General features: G+C 39.8%; 1 protein-coding gene across 7 annotated transcripts in view; it reads right to left on the bottom strand.

Moving 5' to 3' along the window:
- The window catches only part of LOC131957746 (ATP-citrate synthase), a 44,464-nt gene that overhangs the window by 11,127 nt on the left and 13,465 nt on the right, over positions 1–19,872 (bottom strand). For 3 of the 7 annotated variants that reach the window (XR_009389129.1, XR_009389127.1, XR_009389128.1), the window contains exon 27: positions 6,189–6,206. Coding sequence is in view for 4 of the 7 variants with exons in the window: in XM_059322507.1 (XP_059178490.1) it covers positions 398–515; positions 978–1,039; positions 1,274–1,410; positions 1,497–1,615; positions 1,988–2,118; positions 2,731–2,810; positions 3,231–3,322; positions 3,521–3,619; positions 4,079–4,141; positions 5,775–5,897; positions 6,019–6,168 (1,174 nt within the window). In the remaining 3 variants the exon portion in view is untranslated. Of the gene's footprint in view, positions 1–397; positions 516–977; positions 1,040–1,273; positions 1,411–1,496; positions 1,616–1,987; positions 2,119–2,730; positions 2,811–3,230; positions 3,323–3,520; positions 3,620–4,078; positions 4,142–5,774; positions 5,898–6,018; positions 6,207–6,344; positions 6,442–7,167; positions 7,284–19,872 lie in introns of those variants that run through there. The other 4 variants (XM_059322507.1, XM_059322506.1, XM_059322510.1 and 1 more) reach the window with 4 other exon arrangements.

The following is a 19,872-nucleotide window of genomic DNA, read 5'->3' as shown; positions in this document are numbered from 1 at the left end:
CAATCAGATTTTCTATCAGACTAAGGAGCCATTTATTTATTATATTAATTACTGAAAATGCATATTATTATTCAAAAGCAATGCTGGTCAAAAACTTTTTTTTTAACTTTTCAACTAAGTTTATATATAAGCAAATATTTTGCAAATATACCTTATTTATTTTCAACTCACAAATATTCAACAAAAACCCTTGCAGCATCAAAAACAACCTTTTGAAAAATAGCACTTCAACGCAAACGTTTGTAAAACGATAGAAAAGTTAAAATACAAACTTCTGAAAAAGAAAATTAAATTTTTAAAATTTAAAGCATCTTTACTATCTTTAGGTCTATGCACCTGTTTACATAAATGTCATCATTACAGAAGACAGTGAAAAAAAAACTTAATATAAACATACCCAATTCTCTCATTATTCTTAGACCCTCTTGATAGTTTGGACCAGCTCTCCTGACATAGATTGTAATATTGCCTTCAACTAGTTTTAATTGAAACTCCTCTAATGCTCGTACAATACCCTGAAACAATCATTTTCTAGTATCTTACAACATATCCTGAGAATCAGTGACATAGACAGGATTTTGACATTGTAGGGGAAAAGGGTGTTGTGTGTGTATGTATGTATGTATGTATGTATATATATATATATATATATATATATATATATATATATATATATATATATATATATATATATATATATATATATATATATATGTGTGTGTGTATGTATGTATGTATATTTTTTAAGGATGTTAAAGTTCAAATTTTTAAAATGGTAATTCAGGTAATTATTGAAAATGACAAAGCAATGTTGCAAAAAGCTTAGTAACTATGTGAGACAGCTAGCATTTAGGAGGTCTTAATGCCCTACATGTCTATACCACTGTTTTATATACATAATACATTTCAGAGATAAAAATTTCTTTAAAAAAATTTATAAGATCAACATATTTTAGAAATATAATTAAAGAAAATACCTTAAATGTAGCAGCTACATTTGTAAAATTAGCAATGCCACCACCAATGATCAGTATTTTGCCTGAAAAATTATTTAAATTTCCAACTGTTATAAAAAAAGAATTTTTTCTTCAATTAATTACAATAATTTCATGATAGAAAACTATAGTTAAAAATTCTAAATATATCTATTCTCATTGTCAAAATTATTTGTAAATAGGTACATGAAAAATAGACATTCAGGACAATTAGGCAAATTTTATTTTTTTAAATATGTTCCTTCAGGAAATACATTGTTGTAATTAAATTACTATACCTTCTGGATGGCGTTCTTCTACCATTAAAGAGAGCACTGTTTTGGCATACTCATAAGTTTGCTGTTCACTTGGTGCTCCAGAATATTCACCATAGTTAGCAAGCTCAGAGGCACCCCCTAGGTCACAAATGGTGTCTCTATAATTTAGAATAAAATTACAAGTGTTTACTCGTTTAGAAGTTATAACAGTAAAAGCGTATAATTGTAGATTAAGTTGACTCACGCATAAATAACAGATGCTCCTCCTCCTGCAACCATAGTCCAAATACGACCCCTCCTGTTGAGTATTGTGAGTTTTAGACTTGCTCCACTTTTTGCATCAAGCTCAGCAATATATGCCTCCTAAAAAGGATTTTAAAAGTATTACAGAAAATAAATGTGCTTCTAACAGCCAAGGGGAATAAGGGAAGGATGTAAAAGCTTAATGGAAGTATTAGTAAAATGTGTAATGTTAAAAATGCTCATCCATTTATGAAGTCCAAATTTTTTTTATTTTGGACCCCCCGCCCCCCTCCACAAAAATCCACTTATTTCCTTTATAAAAGTCCATACTCTTAAGCAAAAGTCAATTTTTTTTCGGATCCCCCCCCCCCACGTGTGGACATCATAAATGGATAAACAATTATACTCATTCATTTACATAGAAAATTATTATTGTTTCATATTTCATTTTAATTTTTATGTTTTTTCAAACATTTTTATTTATATACAAACCTCTGGTAATGCATCTCTTCCAAATGGTGGAGGAAAATCAACATCTCCCCACTTAGCCTTACAAAGAAACTCAGCACACTGATCAATCTTGGCAGCAAGGTCTAGTATAAAGATTTGTGTCCCTTTAACCACTGAAAGAGATGTACTTTTTATCAAAAAGGGCAAAAAAACAACAAAAAGAAGTGTTGAATGAAAACAATTATTCAACCATGCACATAGTTTACAATTACGACATGCATACTATACTTTACATATATATGTTATGGGTATATGGAAAATCTGAGTTGCTGAGTATTGAGCCATGTGCCTTTCTGTGTTATAGATTAAGTTTTTACTTTTGCTCACTGAGCAAAAACATTAGATACATTCTGAATTTGAGATGAGTGTGCATGCATGGAAGTGCCTATATGGCCTATATGCAAATGTTTAAAGAAATCTGGAGCTTCAGCTGACAAAAATTTATTTACTTAAATTATCCTAAAGGATATATATAAACAAGCAACAAAGCAGCATAGTCCATAATTATTTTAACTACTACGACTTTAAAATACGGCTAACAAGGTCATGTTTGTTTACTAAAATGTTTAAAGTGTTCTGTTAGTGTGAACGCTAAGGTATACATGTTTCATGTATACATTTTTCCAGATAAAATTAACTTTTGGTGGGTATTGTGTTCTAGAAATGTATAGTATACATGTTTTTAAGTATAAACACAGTGATGCAGAACAAAAAATTACACTTACCCAAGGGATTAATCTCAAGGTATGTAAAATGTAATTCTTGATAGACTTTGTACAAAGTGATAATGAAATCAGTCAAGGGCCTTTGAAATTAAAAATATTACTTACATTACTTACAGATCAGTCATTAGGATTGTATATCAATGCTAGTACATTTTAAGGTGGAAAAAGTACTGTTGGTATTATGAAATTATAAAAATGAAATAATCAGTTATCTTCTGTGTTTACTACACTTTCTTTTCAATAGACACAGGATCATTTTAATACATGTAGGTAAGAACAGCCCAAGACAGACCTGGAGGCAGTCTTCTTGAAGAACTGAAGCCAAGAGGGATGTCTTGGGAGATGGCAAAAATTAATAGCCGGGGATCGGAAGAAATGGAAGGAAATGGTGGAGGCCCTATTTTCCATAAGGAGCAGTCAAGGTAAGAACAGTTTTTCAAAAGTATGCCAAATTTGTACACCAACATTTAAAAATTAATAAGAACTGATGAGCTGCTTACTGCTGTGAATTCTCTGGGACTTGTAATAACAGTTTGTTTTTAACTTCAACTGGTGAAAGAATTCCACCAACTGGAACATCCAGTTTTACTGCCTGAAATCAAGCATAAAAAATGCTACATCATTACATGCTCAATAGTGTAAGAATCATGCAGACAACTTTTTTTTATACATTTAACTATTAAAGAAATAAGGAAGAAGTAAATTATCAAACTATGTGAGTTTAACTTGTTATCTTTTCAGTGATTCTAGATTACAATACAAAACTATATTTAAAAAATAAAACAATTGCCTTTGAATCTACATCCCCAATATCTATTCCTCCTTCATGGTGAAATAAAATAGTATCTGCATAGCGATGGGAATGGATACACACATAGAATTCTTCATTCTGAAAAAAAAATTACTTCTTAAAAACAATAATAATGGACATTATTAAAACATTTGAAGTATTGAATGTTGTCGAAACGGTATCAACCGTAAAAAAAATTATAAAAGAGCATTATCTTACAAATTACAATTTATTTCCCAAAATTAGTAAGGGAATAAATCAGGGATATAATTAATGGTGCATTTATCTCTAGTTTCTGTAATCTAATTGCATCCACTGATTGGAGATTACACAGGTGGTTCAAAAAATAAATAAAATACTATAACCATTACTCATACATTTTTTCCAAGAAGAGAATCAACTGGTTAGTTTACTCATGGATCAATAAGAGGGGAAAAATCAATAGGTTACTAAACAAACAGGGTAGTGCTTTTCTCACACATGTATTTATCCTGCTGTTGAGAGGTTTTGAAAAAAACGCATGGTAAGATAAAGCAGTTATATGAAAAACACACTAACCTGACCATGCTCTACAAATGGCTCAATAATAAATGTCTTTAACTTTCCTTTTGCAGCACCAATCTGTAACACAGCAGCATTAACCAGTTTGCTTACAGTAAAACAAATACTTAATGAACAGATTTAGCAAACATTTTTAAAAAATGATATTTTCTATTTTAATAAAAGTATTAACCCATTAAACCCACAGTAATGCTTCTTTGGTCCAAGTCTTAATTCACCATGCGCCAGCTCTGAGACAACTTGCCGAAGATCAACAGTCCATACATAGAAATGCAAAATTTTAATATTAAATAACTAGTGCTGTTCTACTAGTGATAAGCTCCTGTCATGGCTGCCCAAAAACTAATTGTTTTGTTCTGTTTATCTTTTGCAGCTTTATTTTATTTTTCTAATTGAAAGTCTCTTGTGTGTACATTTAGCTCAGGAGTTCAGGTGCATGGGGATTTTAGGACCAGGAGTTAAGGGTTCAAAGGGTTAAATTCTCTTAAAATATTGAACTTCAAAAAAATCTGACAAAATGCACATTTCTAAACCTAATGCTAAAATATTTAGCATGTAGATCTAGTTATAACTCAAAGAGTTAAGTATAAAAATAAAACAAGTTAATTAAAAAAGTCTAGTGACATTTATGCGCAATTTCCTTATGTTATCTAAAAATAGCTCTGACGTATAATGCTGGGTTGCGTTCAAGCTAGAAGAACGATCGGTTTGTAGGTGTTTATGTAATTTTAAAATTTGTGACCGCACGAGAGGATATTTTTGAAAACTTTCTTCGGCAATATTGTTCTAAATTATGGCAGGAATCGATTGGTACATGTTTCAAGTCGCTAAGTGGTCTGGTTGCCGAGATATGGGCCAAAAACTGCATTTTTTCGAGGTTTTTTGGCTTTTCCGGGAAATACATGAAAGAAACCCGGAATTTTTATGGCCTATGCTCATTCTCGTAACTTGCTTAACATAATTGCTTTTGGAACTAGTCATCGATATTGCTTCGTTGAGGAGGAGATACGACTTAAAGCCCGGACACACATTCATCCATACATTCATTCATTCATCCATCCATTCCCAGAAATGACGAGTTAATAAACGCAATTCTCCAGAATGGAAATTGCGCTAAAAATGGTGATAGCAGCCATCTTGGAATTTATTTATTTTTATAAAATCAAAATAACTCAAATATGGCTGATGCGAATTCAATAAAAACTAACAGGATTATAGAGGCATGTGTTGGTAACAATTCTGATTACATTTTAAAATACTTTTGTTTTTATATTGTTTATTCTAAAAATCACTATCAAAAAATTGATAATTTGTGCAAAAAATACACCATTTTAACTGTAAAAGAAAAACCATACAAATTTTCCAAAATTTGTTCTATCAGTTTTGTTGGAAGATCTCTATGTATACAGAAAAACTAGAGAAAATTAGATCAATTTTAATAATAATTTTTAAAGTTTTTTCAATATTAAAATGATAAAAAATTTCAAGATGGCCACCATCACCATGGCAGCGGCAGGAATTTTCAGCCATTTTTTTATTTTTTAGACTTAACTCTTTGAGTTATAACTAGATCTATATGCTACATATGATAGCATTAGGTTTATAAATAAGCATTTTGTCTAACTGTGTATTCATCTTCCGTCATGCCCTAAAGAAGCTTTAAAAGAAAGTTATGTTTTGACGTATCACATACCTCAAACTCTTTTCCAAGTTTTGTCAGTAGCCATTCTTTTACTCCTTCTATATTAACTCCTGCTTTGATAAGGCCTAGTTTACCTCTGCGTTTTATCAGCTGATCTGGCTTGACGACAAGTTTCTGGATAAAAATCAAACGGCATGAAAACCTTTAACATAAAATTGGTGATAAAAAACATTTAAAGTTAAGAAAACTGAAACTGAAACATTCTTAAGAGAAATTTCTATAAATGTATTCTCACCTCATTTGATAGCCAAATATTGTCTTGAATCACTTGGTTCCAATTGACATTTTCATCAATCAACACATATTTATTCTTCATGGCCACATCACCCAAAAATTTGTTCAGTAGCTCTTTGCCTTTGGCTTCATAAATAGCCTTGGCTGACATGCTGGTCAGAATGTGTCAGATAAAAAATACAAAAATATCTGGGGAAAAATACACATAAGCTCTGAAATGATTGTCATTTATAATAATTTATTCTACTACTATTATATTAATAATTAATATGATATTAGTCATAAGATTTGTTTTAAGTTTTTATTAGACAGCAAAACAACTGTAACTGTAAAGGAATAAAACGGAAGATGACTTTAAAAGTTGAGGTATGCATGCTGTTCAATTTTTAAACTCCATATTAGACAAGGAGAAATCGGTGTACAAGTTGAAGAGGAACTGAGAATCCTACTTCACTTGGTAACAATTTTACTATGATTGCAGCTTCTAAGAATTTGACAGATCCTGTTTTAAAAATAGGTCTAGATTCTAGATCTAGATATTATATTATAGTTAAAGAATTACATAGAACTAGGCCCTACATACATGTGCATATGAAATGTTTTTTTTAATGTAGGGTAAGGTTCTTTTATTCATGCATAAAAATAGAACAAGATTGGGATTTACCTGCCTTTATACTTTATGTATGTTAATTATAATTATAATTATTGTTAATCTTAAATATTATTAGTAATATTAGGCAATATTAGGAATAGGCCCTAACATTAAACAATATTTAAACATTTATTTATTTAGTAGTCTAGATACTCTAGTAACTCTAGAATCTAGTAGTACTTTTAGAATTGACTCTTGACTAGCATACTTTCTAAGTAGAATCTAGATCTATTTAGATCTAGAGTTTAGATTATTATTTATAATATTTAAAAAATATTTATCACGACACAACACTAACAACTTTAACTTAGCCTAATTTTAACTGTTTACTTTAGGTTTAGCCCACCGTTTAGGAAGTTTAGTCTTAGTTTAGTTTAGGCTTTAGGTCTACGTAAATAACTAGATCTAGAATCTAGATCTAGAATATGGATCTAGATCTAGATCTAGGAGGTAGAATCTAGATTTAGATCTAGACTACATTCAAATAAAAAAGCTTACCAAAAAATAACAAGACTCAGAAGCCTTACAAGAGGATTCAATGGGTAAAATGGGCTGTTTCTACGCGTGTGTTCTGTGCTTATCACAAAATATCAGCCGATAGAGCCGGGTTAACCTCTGACCTCTGCATACATTAAAAGGAATTTCATTGTTAGGCCTTATGGCTTATGGGCTAGTCGGCTAGTGAAACTTCTTTTTTAGATAGATCTATTAATCATTGGTCTACTTGGCTTAACATAATCTTCATTGAATATATTATTTGAAACTATAAATAATAAATTATGAAGCATTCTATAGGCCTAGAGTATAAATCTTTTATTATTCAGAAACGAAAAATGCAAAAGTGTAGCTGAGTACTCAGCATGCCCTACACTACATTAAATTATATGGGCCTAATCACCCCACGTCACAACTCGACTAGACCCCTACTACATAATAGCCTACATAGATATCCATATCCAGAACTTTAAAAAATAAACAATATGGTTTATTACTTTTTTTTTCCTACTCTTGATTAATACGTTTTCTAGCATATGTTGAGTTATTTTTTTAGAGCTGGTGGGGGGGGGGGGGGGGGGGGTGGGGGAGCTACAGGACTTTATAAATCCAAACTTGCTTATTTTTTATTTATTTTTTGTGGCTGGCACACTGCATCCAAACATGCTTGTTATTGATTGTCCCGGGCGAAGAAAATCTCCAACAGAGGTTAGAGTCTATCGATTTTTAAGCATCCGATGATCCCGTTCCCCTACATGGACGATTCAGCCTACGATTGATTTAGGTGGCTGGAAGTGGTTCTATAGAAAAGGGGCCATAATTTAATCCCTTGTGTTTTTGAAAGGTTATTGTGTTGGAAATAAAACATCAGTTTTATAAAAATAAAAAAACTTCTCAGTCTTTTGCCCCAATATAGAATTAAGATTATGTTTAAATAATATATTAACAGACCTACTAAAATAATATTAAAGGCCTACCATAATGTGACCGTCTCCACCACACACCACACCACCCTACCATAATCTGACCGTCTCCACCACACACCACCCTACCATAATGTGACCGTCTCCACCACCCTACCATAATGTGGCCGTCTCCACCACACACCACCCTACCATAATGTGACCGTCTCCACCACACACCACACACCACCCTACCATAATGTGACCGTCTCCACCACAAACCACCCTACCATAATGTGACCGTCTCCACCACCCTACCATAATGTGACCGTCTCCACCACACACCATCCTACCATAATGTGACCGTCTCCACCACACACCACCCTACCATAATGTGACCGTCTTCACCACACACCACCCTACCATAATGTGACCGTCTCCACCACACACCACCCTACCATAATGTGACCGTCTCCACCACACACCACCCTACCATAATGTGACCGTCTCCACAACAAACCACCCTACCATAATGTGGCCGTCTCCACCACACACCACCCTACCATAATGTGACCGTCTCCACCACACACCACCCTACCATAATGTGACCGTCTCCACCACACACCACCCTACCATAATGTGACCGTCTCCACCACACACCACCCTACCATAATGTGACCGTCTCCACCACACACCACCCTACCATAGTGACCGTCTCCACCACACACCACCCTACCATAATGTGACCGTCTCCACCACAAACCACCCTACCATAATGTGACCGTCTCCACCACACACCACCCTACCATAATGTGACCGTCTCCACCACACACCACCCTACCATAATGTGACCGTCTCCACCACCCTACCATAATGTGACCGTCTCCACCACACACCACACACCACCCTACCATAATGTGACCGTCTCCACCACCCTACCATAATGTGACCGTCTCCACCACACACCACCCTACCATAATGTGACCGTCTCCACCACCCTACCATAATGTGACCGTCTCCACCACACACCACCCTACCATAATGTGACCGTCTCAACCACACACCACACACCACACACCATCATACCATAATCTGACCGTCTCCACCACACACCACCCTACCATAATGTGACCGTCTCCACCACACACCACCCTACCATAATGTGACCGTCTTCACCACACACCACCCTACCATAATGTGACCGTCTCCACCACACACCACCCTACCATAATGTGACCGTCTCCACCACCTTACCATAATGTGACCGTCTCCACCACACACCACCCTACCATAATGTGACCGTCTCCACCACACACCATCCTACCATAATGTGACCGTCTCCACCACACACCACCCTACCATAATGTGACCGTCTCCAGCACACACCACCCTACCATAATGTGACCGTCTCCACCACCCTACCATAATGTGACCGTCTCCACCACACACCACCCTACCATAATGTGACCGTCTCCACCACAAACACCCCTACCATAATGTGACCGTCTCCACCACAAACCACCCTACCATAATGTGACCGTCTCCACCACACACCACCCTACCATAATGTGACCGTCTCCACCACACACCACCCTACCATAATGTGACCGTCTCCACCACACACCACCCTACCATAGTGACCGTCTCCACCACACACCACCCTACCATAATGTGACCGTCTCCACCACACACCACCCTACCATAGTGACCGTCTCCACCACACACCACCCTACCATAATGTGACCGTCTCCACCACAAACCACCCTACCATAATGTGACCGTCTCCACCACACACCACCCTACCATAATGTGACCGTCTCCACCACCCTACCATAATGTGACCGTCTCCACCACACACCACACACCACCCTACCATAATGTGACCGTCTCCACCACACACCACCCTACCATAATGTGACCGTCTTCACCACACACCACCCTACCATAATGTGACCGTCTCCACCACACACCACCCTACCATAATGTGACCGTCTCCACCACAAACCACCCTACCATAATGTGACCGTCTCCACCACACACCACACACCACCCTACCATAATGTGACCGTCTCCACCACACACCACACACCACCCTACCATAATGTGACCGTCTCCACCACACACCACACACCACCCTACCATAATGTGACCGTCTCCACCACACACCACACACCACCCTACCATAATGTGACCGTCTCCACCACCTTACCATAATGTGACCGTCTCCACCACACACCACCCTACCATAATGTGACCGTCTCCACCACACACCACCCTACCATAATGTGACCGTCTCCACCACCCTACCATAATGTGACCGTCTCCACCACACACCACACACCACCCTACCATAATGTGACCGTCTCCACCACACACCACCCTACCATAATGTGACCGTCTTCACCACACACCACCCTACCATAATGTGACCGTCTCCACCACACACCACCCTACCATAATGTGACCGTCTCCACCACCTTACCATAATGTGACCGTCTCCACCACACACCACCCTACCATAATGTGACCGTCTCCACCACACACCATCCTACCATAATGTGACCGTCTCCACCACAAACCACCCTACCATAATGTGACCGTCTCCACCACACACCACCCTACCATAGTGACCGTCTCCACCACACACCACCCTACCATAATGTGACCGTCTCCACCACACACCACCCTACCATAATGTGACCGTCTCCACCACAAACCACCCTACCATAATGTGACCGTCTCCACCACCCTACCATAATGTGACCGTCTCCACCACACACCACCCTACCATAATGTGACCGTCTCCACCACCCTACCATAATGTGACCGTCTCCACCACACACCACCCTACCATAATGTGACCGTCTCCACCACCCTACCATAATGTGACCGTCTCCACCACACACCACCCTACCATAATGTGACCGTCTCCACCACACACCACACACCACCCTACCATAATGTGACCGTCTCCACCACACACCACACACCACCCTACCATAATGTGACAGTCTCCACCACACACCACCCTACCATAATGTGACCGTCTCCACCACACACCACCCTACCATAATGTGACCGTCTCCACCACACACCACCCTACCATAATGTGACCGTCTCCACCACACACCACCCTACCATAATGTGACCGTCTCCACCACACACCACCCTACCATAATGTGACCGTCTCCACCACCTTACCATAATGTGACCGTCTCCACCACACACCACCCTACCATAATGTGACCGTCTCCACCACACACCATCCTACCATATTGTGACCGTCTCCACCACACACCACCCTACCATAATGTGACCGTCTCCACCACACACCACCCTACCATAATGTGACCGTCTCCACCACACACCACACTACCATAGTGACCGTCTCCACCACACACCACCCTACCATAATGTGACCGTCTCCACCACACACCACCCTACCATAATGTGACCGTCTCCACCACAAACCACCCTACCATAATGTGACCGTCTCCACCACCCTACCATAATGTGACCGTCTCCACCACACACCACCCTACCATAATGTGACCGTCTCCACCACCCTACCATAATGTGACCGTCTCCACCACACACCACCCTACCATAATGTGACCGTCTCCACCACCCTACCATAATGTGACCGTCTCCACCACACACCACCCTACCATAATGTGACCGTCTCCACCACCCTACCATAATCTGACCGTCTCCACCACACACCACCCTACCATAATGTGACCGTCTCCACCACACACCACCCTACCATAGTGACCGTCTCCACCACACACCACCCTACCATAATGTGACCGTCTCCACCACACACCACCCTACCATAGTGACCGTCTCCACCACACACCACCCTACCATAATGTGACCGTCTCCACCACACACCACCCTACCATAGTGACCGTCTCCACCACACACCACCCTACCATAATGTGGCCGTCTCCACCACAAACCACCCTACCATAATGTGACCGTCTCCACCACACACCAACCTACCATAATGTGACCGTCTCCACCACAAACCACCCTACCATAATGTGACCGTCTCCACCACCCTACCATAATGTGACCGTCTCCACCACACACCACCCTACCATAATGTGACCGTCTCCACCACCCTACCATAATGTGACCGTCTCCACCACCCTACCATAATGTGACCGTCTCCACCACACACCACCCTACCATAATGTGACCGTCTCAACCACACACCACACACCATCATACCACAATCTGACCGTCTCCACCACACACCACCCTACCATAGTGACCGTCTCCACCACACACCACCCTACCATAATGTGACCGTCTCCACCACACACCACCCTACCATAATGTGACCGTCTCCACCACACACCATCCTACCATAATGTGACCGTCTCCACCACACACCACCCTACCATAGTGACCGTTTCCACCACACACCACCCTACCATAATGTGATCGTCTCCACCACACACCACACACTACCCTACCATAATCTGACCGTCTCCACCACACACCATCCTACCATAATGTGACCGTCTCCACCACACACCACCCTACCATAGTGACCGTTTCCACCACACACCACCCTACCATAATGTGATCGTCTCCACCACACACCACACACTACCCTACCATAATCTGACCGTCTCCACCACACACCACACACTACCCTACCATAATCTGACCGTCTCCACCACACACCACCCTACCATAATCTGACCGTCTCAACCACACACCACACACCACACACCACCCTACCATAATCTGACCGTCTCCACCACACACCACACACCACCCTACCATAATCTGACCGTCTCAACCACACACCACACACCACACACCACCCTACCATAATCTGACCGTCTCCACCACACACCACACACCACCCTACCATAATGTGACATTTAAAAAATATATCTGGGGAGATTGGGGTACTTACATTTGCTGGGGTGGGAGGGGGATGGGAGGACATATTGGTTTAAGTATGTCAATATAATTTTTTTATCTATTTCTTTCGGGAGGGGCGGCCCCCTTTCCCTGAAGAGATGCCTGAAAGAAACTCTGCTTGCATCACCCTTATACAGTAGATCTACATCCACATACTTGGAGCTGATACCTATAACAAACTTTTAAACTACCTTTGATTTTTTTGGGTTTTAAATACGTAACAAGTCGAAGGTGGTTTGTACTTTGTAATGTCATTTTAGGGGGAAGGCAGTAGCGTAGTGAGGGGGGGGGGCGGGGGGGGGGACATATGTCCCCGGGCGCCGAGCTTAGGGGGCGCCAAAATGGGTTGGAAAAATAAATTGAAGGTTGAGGGGGGTGCAAATTGAAAGTTTGAGGGGGGGGGGGGGTGCAAATCAAAATCTCGAGGGGGGGGGGGGTGCAAATCGAAAGTTTGAGGGGGGTGCAAATCAAAATCTCGAGGTGGGGGGTGCAAATCGAAAAGTTTGTCCCCGGGCGCCGGTAAGGGTCGCTACGCCTCTGGGGGAAGGTCCGGATTTTCGGAACAAAACTAGTGGGGGTGAGGGGGGGGGGGATAAAATCGATTAAAATAACGTGAAGTCATTTAATGAAGTACCACTTAGCTTATCAGGTATTAAAATTTGAATATCACTATATTCATATTGGTTTTTACTCTTCTAAAAATATTGATCTCAGAGAACATAATTACTCCCGTGGCTAATCCGACACTCCACATATTAGGTTTTCATGTAAAATTTATGAAGTCATTAAACTAATTGAACATCTCATGTTAAACACGAGGAATTGGGAAACACACACAAAAAAAAAATTTTTTTAAAAAATTAATATATATATATATATATATATATATATATATATATATATATATATATATATATATATATATATATATATATATATATATATATATATATATATATATATATATATATGATTAGGTTTAAATACATATGCAATTAATCGGGCGATTCTACGAACCATTACAGAAAAGTAGGAATCGAAACAAGATCTAGATACAGGCATTTGATATGGGCTTATATATGGTAATTCATAGTGATGAGATGTTACTATCGTTTGGATAGTTAACTGTAGTGGTAAGTAAGTCCACTTGTTTCTCTTACCTCGGCATATGAAAGGATAGTGTGGTCAGCACTATGCCCAGCTGCCTTTACGTACCCTAACGTGAATTAGGTACCGATCAGAGTTGGGTGGACTCAGGTACGGTCCACTGACTTGAACCCTGATTCGAACTCGAGTCTCACGGGTTAGCAGTATAGATCTCTACCGCTAGGTCACTCCGTTTAAAATTATAGTGGTAATTTGTTACAATTGATGTGATAGTTATTCGTGGTGGTGCCGTGTTACAGTTATTCTTCTTCTACTTCGTTCTTAGCTGTATTGTTGGATGGAATTCCTCCAACATAATTACGTATCAACCTGTTATGCGTCAGCAGCGTCAGTCAGGCTGTTGACTCCGATTTCACGTAGACCCAATGTTATATTGGTAGTTACTCATAATAGTGATATATTGCAGTTGATTGGGAAGTTATTCATAGTGGTGATATGTTACCTAGCCTAGCCTAGCCTAACCTAACCTAACCTAACCTAACCTAACCTAACCTAACCTAACCTAACCTAACCTAACCTAACCTAACCTAACCTAGCCTAGCCTAACCTAACCTAACCTAGCCTAGCCTAACCTAAGCTAACCTAGCCTAGCCTAACCTAACCTAACCAAGCCAAGCCAAGCCAAGCCTAACCTAACCTCACTTAACCTTGTGATATTCTAATTGTCGCGTCAGCCGAGAATAACAGAGAGGGGAAGTGACCACGGGTAAACTTGTCATGTTTGTGTCAGGAATTCTTTGCATAGACGGCGTACCGTTAGGTTAAATATCAATGATAATATTATTCCTCTATATATTCATTATATATTTATATAGGCCTATATTGTTAGGATAAAATAGAGCGAATAAAAGAAAAATTCTAAATAAATATAACGGCGAAAGAGATATTTCACTTTCAATATTGAGCTTGCTAGATAGAGACTAGAAGTATGCAAAAATTTAGTTTTATCCAATCCAGACACAAAAAAACTAGTATTCAGCAGTGTTTCTTTAACCATAGATAGAGGGTTATACTAATTGGGCAGGAGATCTCATTAATGTGATTTACATATATTGTCATGTTTATCAATATTCGAATTATAAGTCACAACATAGATTACTGATGCAGATAAATTGATTAAGGTTTTTTGTTTTATTTAACGAAAACATCTGCCGCGTTTTATTCTCGCTGGTCACATGTGACTGAACGGCCTGCTAGCTACAAGACTGAACAAGTACATAGGACGCTATCTTAACTTTTAGCTCTACTCTCGACGAGGTCAGCAACCAAAGCCTATGGCCATGACCTTTATTGACCCCTGTGGTGACCTGAGCTAACCCGTTTTGTGCCCGTCTTTAATATACAGTGCTGTATTAATACGCACACACACTTTTGACAATTTTTTAATATAGATCTAGAGATTATTAGAGATCTAGTTTTTTTTTATAGTAAATAGATCTAGTAGGCACAAAATGTTTTACAGGAGCGTCACATCGAATTTGAGCAAAGGGTAGTTTTCAGAGAGGAGTGTTGAATGAATTTTAAAATATTCTATCACTTAAGGTATTTTGCGCATGAATATGGTCTGGGTACAGTAAACGACCAGTGGCGTATACGGGAGGGGTGTGTGTTATGCTAAGGGGTCATCCATAAATGACGTCACGCTTTTTTTGACGATTTTTACCTTCCCCCCCCCCCCCCTCCCCTCCGTCACACGTCGTCACAAAAAGCCAGATCCCCCCTAAAATGACGTCACACCTCAACTTACAACCCCCCTCAAAATTGCAGTTGAATTTTTTTAAAACATCGATATTTTTCTAAAATCTTGTCTAAACTATTACAATTTATTAAAACAGTTATCTAAAATGCGAAATAACGTCTAAAATTCGTTTTCTAACATTGCTTTTTTATAAGGCAAAAATGTGACGTCGCAACATCTGAACCCCCCCCCCTACCCCTCATCACACATCGTCACAAAATTACGGACCCCCTCCCCCCTACGAGTGTGACGTCATTTATGGATGACCCCTAAAGGGGGTGGGGTCAATGAATTATTAAAAAAAAACAGTTGCCTCAAGTTTTTAAAGTAAAGCTAGATCTAGATCTATATTGGCGAAAGTGCGTTCGATATACCTTTAAGATTATTCAATCAGTTTAAAAAAAATTGAAAGTCATAAAATCGTGCGCTAAGTTGTGGAATCTGTCTATCTAATTATATGTCATCTTTTTCAATTTTGCACAAGACACACGGGACAAATGATTAAAGTTTATCTGTTTTAATTATATTGACATACAAAGGGATAGTGAGACTTGAAATTCCTTTGAACAGGCCGAAGAGCAAAGGGCTGCACCGTAAATCAAATGGACAGGTCTCTCTCTCTCTCTTCTCCGCCCACTGTCCAACTCCAGGACTGCCTTGGTCGGCCTACTTCCCCCCCCCCCAGTCAAACGCAGTCTCGCGATGTTATCCTCTTAAGGGAAGGTGTGGTCAGCACTGTGTACATCCGCCTTTCTCCCCCCCCCCCCTCCCCTCAGTCAAACGTAGTCTCGCAATGTTATCCTCTTAAAGTCTTAAGGGAAGGTGTGGTCAGCACTGTGTACATCCGCCTTTGATTCCTCGAGTCAGGTACACATCTGTCCTAGTTACTCGAGGGAAGGTGTGGTCAGCACTGTGTACATCCGCCTTTGATTCCTCGAGTCAGGTACACATCTGTCCTAGTTACTCGAGGGAAGGTGTGGTCAGCACTGTGTACATCCGCCTTTGATTCCTCGAGTCAGGTACACATCTGTACTAGTTACTCGAGCCCAAGATCCGAAATCGAGACACACATTTTTTATCTATGGGGGGAAACCGAACCTCCGTAACACAATCTTCCTACTCCACTGGTCTATTTATTAGCGCTCTGCATACTTTTGAGGTGGTCCTTTAGGCTAACATCACACTTTCAAAACGATTTTTACCCTCCCTACCATTGTCACACCAGATCCCCTCCCTAAAATCAAATGAAAATTAATTTTTTTAATTTCTCGGGGTAGGCCTATAGGTCATAGGTGAAATTTGATAAATTTATAAAGCATTAAAAGACACCCCCCTACTCCAATAGTGTGACGTCACTTACGGACACACTCTGAAAAAAGGCGAGAATACCGGATATAAAGGAAACCCTTCTTGCTTTGTTACATTTTTTTTTAGACATAACACATTCCTAGGCCTATCTTGAATACAGCCCAAGTCTTTCAGAATTTATTACCGCCAAAAATATATTACATAAAATATAAAATCCTACTTCTTGGCCCTAACAGTAAGCCTACTAAAATTTCCTTCCGTGTTTAGATAGAATAAGCAGCGGTCTATGTAAAATAATATGAACGTGTAGGCGAAAGTAAGTTGCCGTGATGGGAACATCTAAACAGGCAACGCCTCTGATGGCTCAAGGGGCGTGATTAGTGTGTGTGTGGGAGGGGGGTGTGTTGTCTACGTGACTTTCATCAAGCCAGTGGTCAAGGGTCATGTTCGCATGGACGAGGAACAATTAATAACAGTAACTGTTGGCAGGACTTACTTACAGACAAGACCAGAAATAGAACTAGCAAAAGTAGATCTTCTTTCTAATTAATTTCTAGTACACGAAAAAGTAGTTCCTAATAGAAGTAAAAGATATCTTATTTCAATTTCATTTTTACTCCCCATTAATGTAATTCCCCCAGGCCCCAACATAGACATTATTTTGTATGAAGCAGTTGTGCACGTTGATCAATTGTTAAAACAATTAGAAAGAAAATATTTTTAAAAGTATGAGCTCACTCACACTTTTTTATGCCCAGACCTTTCCCATGGACTAGCACTAAATCTTATGGGAGAACTAGATCCGCCATGTAATTTTTTTAAAAGTTATTTTCTCTGGAAAAATGTGAATACACTGTTAAGGTGAAAATCATGGCAGGAGTTTGTAGTTAATAAATTCGTTTTTAATTAACTTACAACACACAGCAATTGATATGAGTTTAAAGAAGCTAAAACTGACAGAGTAACTCAGGGGTTAAAACATAAAGGGAACCAGAAAATGTGGAGAAACATAATTATAGCCTAGATCAGGGGTCGGCAACCTTTTGAGTCGGAAGAGCCAAAAGTTACTATTTACAAAATTTCCAGTTTTTAAAGCGCCACTAATATATATATATATATATATATATATATATATATATATATATATATATATATATATATATATATATATATATATGTGTGTGTGTGTGTGTGTCTGTTAGCCTTTTTTTCATGACTACACCTTTCATCCGATCGCCATGAAACCTTAGGAAGTTGTTGAGAATAATCCTGGGGAGTCAAATTCCCAGGGGTGGCGATCCGGTATGACGCGATTCTATTGTTCTCTATATATGGAGAAAAATAAAAGTCGATTGCGGAATGACACCGTTCATCCGATAGCCATCAAAATTTGGGGAGTTGATTAGAACATTCCAGTGAAAGATTCTGTAAAAAAAAATATTTTTTTAATTTTGTAAGGGCGGCGCCCCGGGTTGGTGCGATTTTTCTCCATATACGGTATAAAAAAATAAAAGTCGGGTGCGGTTTGCCATGGAACTCTGGAGAGAAGATGAGAATAATCCCGAGAAGATTTCTGCGAAAAAAAATTATTTCTTATGGGCGGCGCCCTGGAGGGTGTAATTTTCATCAATGCACGGTTTTGCGCCAAGAGTTCCAGAGCGGCTATGCTAGCACTTAGCATCCTTAACGGGTGTCCTGCATAGCGGGTAAGGCAGGGGTTCCCAATCTTTTTTTACTCTAGAGCACATTCTAAAATATCGGTAGGGTGGCAGGCACCACCTATTTTAAATCAACAAACTCCTTCCAGAGGCGTAGCGACCCTTCCCGTCACCCGGGGACAAAACTTTCGATTTGCACCCCCTTCAACCTTTCAATAATGTTTATGAACAAAATTCTGTCTCTGTCGAATAGTGAGAGGCGGGCACATACGAATCGTTCGGCGGGCGCCATGGCGCCCGCGGGCACGGGGTTGGGAACCCCTGGGGTAAGGGGTACTGCTATATTCGGCGGTAAAACTGCAACATGCGCAACCGCCGGCGTCTCGTAGATTGCTCGACCCGAAGCGCCCCGGGCTCGCATGCGAGCACTATTACGCCTACGTTCGTTTAAAAAAAGGCTATACAGTGAGACACAATGGAAAACAATAATCGTTGAATTAATCGAATCAGGCGCGCCCTCCAGCGCGCCGGGAGGGGGTGATTTGGCGCCCAGGGCTGACCCGTGAGCACCATGGCACCTATGTTCATTTTAAACAGCAGGATAGACTATGGATAAAATGGGTTGCTAAAGTCGCTCACTAAATTGAATTAGGTGCGTCCTCCATAGTCTCTGCAGGGTGCGATTTGGCACCTATGGAGATCCCCCGAGCTCTACGCTCCTATGTTAGTTTTAAGGAGCACCCTTCATATTGATAATGCGGCACACGACATTCGATAATTAAACCGAGCTAGGAGCCGTATGCGGCGCCCCTGGGATAGTGTAATGGGATTCACAAGAGCGCCACTTTCCGTCCCTGAGACTTAGGCGGTGATTGATTAACGTTGGTATTACGGTGAGTGAATAACTTTCACTCAAGTCATTCATAAAACTCTGTTTTAGAAAACAAGGAAGTACATTGAAATAGGGAGCAACTAAATATTCTAATAAAAT

This window comes from Physella acuta, unplaced genomic scaffold, assembly GCF_028476545.2.
Source record: "Physella acuta isolate Inbredline_101_S28 unplaced genomic scaffold, ASM2847654v3 ptg001261l, whole genome shotgun sequence".
Classification (NCBI taxonomy): Eukaryota; Metazoa; Mollusca; class Gastropoda; family Physidae; genus Physella; species Physella acuta.
This window is presented reverse-complemented; position numbering and strand designations above follow the sequence as displayed.